Source organism: Eucalyptus grandis, chromosome 2, assembly GCF_016545825.1.
Source record: "Eucalyptus grandis isolate ANBG69807.140 chromosome 2, ASM1654582v1, whole genome shotgun sequence".
NCBI lineage: Eukaryota > Viridiplantae > Streptophyta > Magnoliopsida > Myrtales > Myrtaceae > Eucalyptus > Eucalyptus grandis.
In genome coordinates, this window is record NC_052613.1 from 1,900,471 (window position 1) to 1,904,177 (window position 3,707).

Consider the following 3,707-nt stretch of genomic DNA (forward strand, 5'->3'; position numbering starts at 1 on the left):
ATCCACACGAAAAAAAAATCCGCAATTTTGGGCATGGAGCAATGGAACACATACATACTTTAAAATAATAATAATAAATTAAGTACCACAAAGCCATCGCTAGAAAGAGTCAATCAACCTCAAAATTAATCGCTTCCACATTTTCTTAAGTAGAACCTTATGTATCGCCATTTAATGACGTGAGATCAACTTAATTGAAACAAGTTTAATCAGAACCTTTTATAAAGGCATAAATATAAAAGCAATGTTTAATCATTAAGAAGTTCTCTATGTTAAAAATTTGATTAATGGATGATGCCAATGGCTGAATCTCCTCACAAAAGATTACGAGGTGAGAAAACTTTAATTTTATTACCATTACGAAGGGTGACAATATCCATGATACGAATGGCATGTCAATTATTTCTTGTACTTTCACTACATAAGCGTGTGCATTTGGTCTCTCTCGTCCACCATATGATACAAAAGCAAATAATCACACGCTCGTCATGTTCGCAGCCTCGCACAACCTTAGCTTGGAAATGGAGTGGCGACAGCAAGGAGATGAACTTTCCTTTGGATGGTAATGCCAGTGCATTCGGTCATGTCCATATCCTCCGCTTTCAGACCCTCCGGCAGTACCCAATCGAACTTGCTCACCACATGCGCTAAGACAAGTTCGGTCGTCGCCATCACAATCGATTTCCCGGGGCAAACCCGCCTCCCAGCACCGAAAGGAATCAGCTCGAAATCTTGTCCATTGAAGTCCACTGAGCTGTTCAAGAATCTCTCGGGCTTGAACTCGTCCGGCTCGTTCCACGTCATGGGGTCCCTACCAATGGTCCATGCATTCACAATCACTATAGTTCCCTCCGCGATGTCATAGCCTCGGATTTTGACATCCTGGGTTGACAATCGCGGGAGGATCGGGATCGGAGGGTGCAGGCGAAGAGTCTCTTTGAGCACTGCTCGCAGATATTGCATTTTCTCCAAGTCCTCGTCGGTTATATTTGGCTTGCCATTGACGATTTTGCGGACCTCGGTTTGGAGAATGTTCATGGCTCCAGGATGCCTTAAGAGCTCAATCATTGCCCACTCCAGAAGCATGTACGTTGTATGAGTTCCACCGACAAACATGTCCTGTACAAGCACAAAAGTTAATGAAGGAATAGCGGAGACGAAGAAAGTGAACGGACGGAAGGTTAACATTCGAAAAAGGAGCTGCCAGACAACAATTAATCATCAAGGACAACTAATCATGCTTATTATTTCATTCAATTGTGGCTCATATGTTCCAAGAAAAATCAATATATATTAATAATTCATCAACTCGGTTACCGGACCAATCTTAGATGGCATGAAAAATGTTATATTTAGAGTCGTCGGACTATGTTGCCCGGAAAGAAAAAATCAAGAGTGTATGGGATGGTTGGTGGAGAAAAAAGGAGCGCTTACCAAGATGAGTGCTTTAACACTATCGGCACCAAGAGCAAAACCAAGAGTCTTCTCCTTCTGAATCTCCAGCAAAACGTCCACAAAGTCTCTCCTATCTTCACCTCCGCCTCCGACGCTCTTCTCCTCCATCTTCCTCCGGTGCTCCTCCACCACCTCATTGAGGAACTCGTCCAACAGGCCCGCGACGCGCTCCCCTTTCGCATCTAAACCAGTCACCTTGTTGATCCACCCAAGGCTCGGAATGAAGTCCCCAACGTCGAAAATGCCCACCAACTCTATCAGGTCCGCCAATAGTCCCTTGAACTTCATGCCCTGCATGCCTTCACTGTACTTCCTCCCCAGAGCCACCCGGCATATGATGTCGTTCGTCAGCACCACGAACATGTTGCTCAGGTCCACCGAGCGGTGCTGCTCAATCTTCTCCATAAACAAAGAAATCTCTTCTTCTCGCACCATTCGAAACGACTGGACCCTCTTGTTGCTCAGCAGATGGAAGACGCAGATGCTCCTCATTTGCCTCCAGCAATCGCCGTACGGCGACAGCGACAAGTCCTTGCGGTCGTATAGAAGCCTCTCGGCCATGGTTGACCTGAGGAAAAGAAATGACATGAATCAGAACAAAATTAGTTTAAATGAAGCGTTCGACGTGTCAAATAAAAGCGATAATGATTTGTAATGCCAAGAGTTGACACGTGGTTTATCCCATATCTGTAATCAACCGAGACATTCTCCAATCATAAACCCAAGAAAAAACAACTCTCATACAAAATTAAGATGCATGAACATGAATTGACAGGCTTAGGCTGCACCTGGGTCGTTGGGCGAAAATGACGTCGTGGGTCTTCATAATGTCACGTGCACCGTCGGAGGACGAGACGACCAGGATGGGCGCGCTCCCGAAGTGGAGGCGCATCAAGGGGCCATAGCGTCTCGACAGGGCTTGGAGCGAGCGGTGAGGGTGACTCCCAAGCTGGTGGAGATTCCCGATGATTGGGAGCTTCGGCGGTGATGGCGGGAGGTGGAGGTTAGTGGTGGCGGCAGCAGAGAAGAGGAGGCGGAGGCATCTGGGGGTGAGGAAGGTGATGAAGAGGACGAGTGCGATTGAGGTCAGCGAGGGAGTAGAGAAAAGCAGCGATGAGATGTTGAAGCTGAACATTGCGAGTGGCGAAGGTGGTTTTCGTTGTTTCTGCGTCTCCATAGGAACGATCTTTTCTGCCTTTTTATCCTAGCTGTGAACTCGGAGTGGCGGGGGGACGGGGAGCGGACGTGTTGGATTCATATTGCTCGTGCTGCTGTTGAGATTTTTATATGATTTTCTCTATGTAAAATATTATAGAGTTCCTATCTTGTTCGCTCGTTCATAGGAAAAAATAATAATTGACTAGTTCCCCCCATTAGTTATGAATGAAATCAATTGCCTTACTAAGGATATACTATCCGTAAAAGAAATACACACACACACAAATACACATATTATTAGCATCATCATCATTATACCCGTTAGAAAATCTGATCCAAAAATTTAAGTTGTAGATGTAGGAAGATCACACATATATAAAAATGATATGAACTTTATAGTCATATTTTAACAAATAATTCTTGTCATCCCACTCTTCATTCTTTAGGATAGGTACACGAATATCGCCAATGACATAATGCCAAAGTTTGCATCGTCTCAAAAACTTTTTTTTTCCTAAGAACGCAAATCATATTTCGAACTATTCAAAATTGTCTAAATGGGTAGTGAAAAATCCAATTTATCTATTATATGCACTTTATGGCCAAAAACAATAGAATGGACGTAGAACGGAGAAATAATATGAAGAAACCGGCACTTTGGAAGATAATTATGGAGAAAAGAAGGCCAAAAATGAACTTAGCACGTCGAAGCATCTTAAGTACCGCTCCGAAATGTCTAAGAACAGGTCGGAAAGTGGTCAAACTGTACTGAAAATTGAGAGGATCGGTCTGGCGGCTAACTGAATTGGTTTGGTCTATAGAGGCTGAGTCGGATGCGCATTAGAGGCTAACAGGGCATTCCGAACACTGACCCTTGAGAAAATATTGATGGCAAACTGACATTGCGGGTGACGTGGCAGGCTGACGTCGCAACTGCTTGGACGGCTCACTAACATGTGGACGGCCTAAGCAATATGCGTGCGACACCTTCTCGCGTGTGAGGCGTGTGGATCCAAGGGACGGTGTGTGAGGGCTCGTGTGGCGGGTGATCGTGACGAAATTTAAGGACTTAGTCCATCTAAGGGCGGTGAGTC

The 3,707-nt window shown here is 44.9% G+C and overlaps 1 protein-coding gene across 1 annotated transcript; it reads right to left on the reverse strand.

Moving 5' to 3' along the window:
• Nucleotides 1-417: 417 nt before the first annotated feature.
• LOC104417609 (cytochrome P450 736A117) lies at nt 418-2,641 on the reverse strand. Its single transcript, XM_039303944.1, has 3 exons — nt 2,244-2,641; nt 1,435-2,023; nt 418-1,119 (listed from the first exon to the last, which is right to left on the reverse strand). The coding sequence occupies exons 1-3, from the start codon at nt 2,630-2,632 to the stop codon at nt 511-513; spliced, it is 1,587 nt and encodes a 528-aa protein (XP_039159878.1). The 5' UTR covers nt 2,633-2,641; the 3' UTR covers nt 418-510.
• Nucleotides 2,642-3,707: the final 1,066 nt, after the last annotated feature.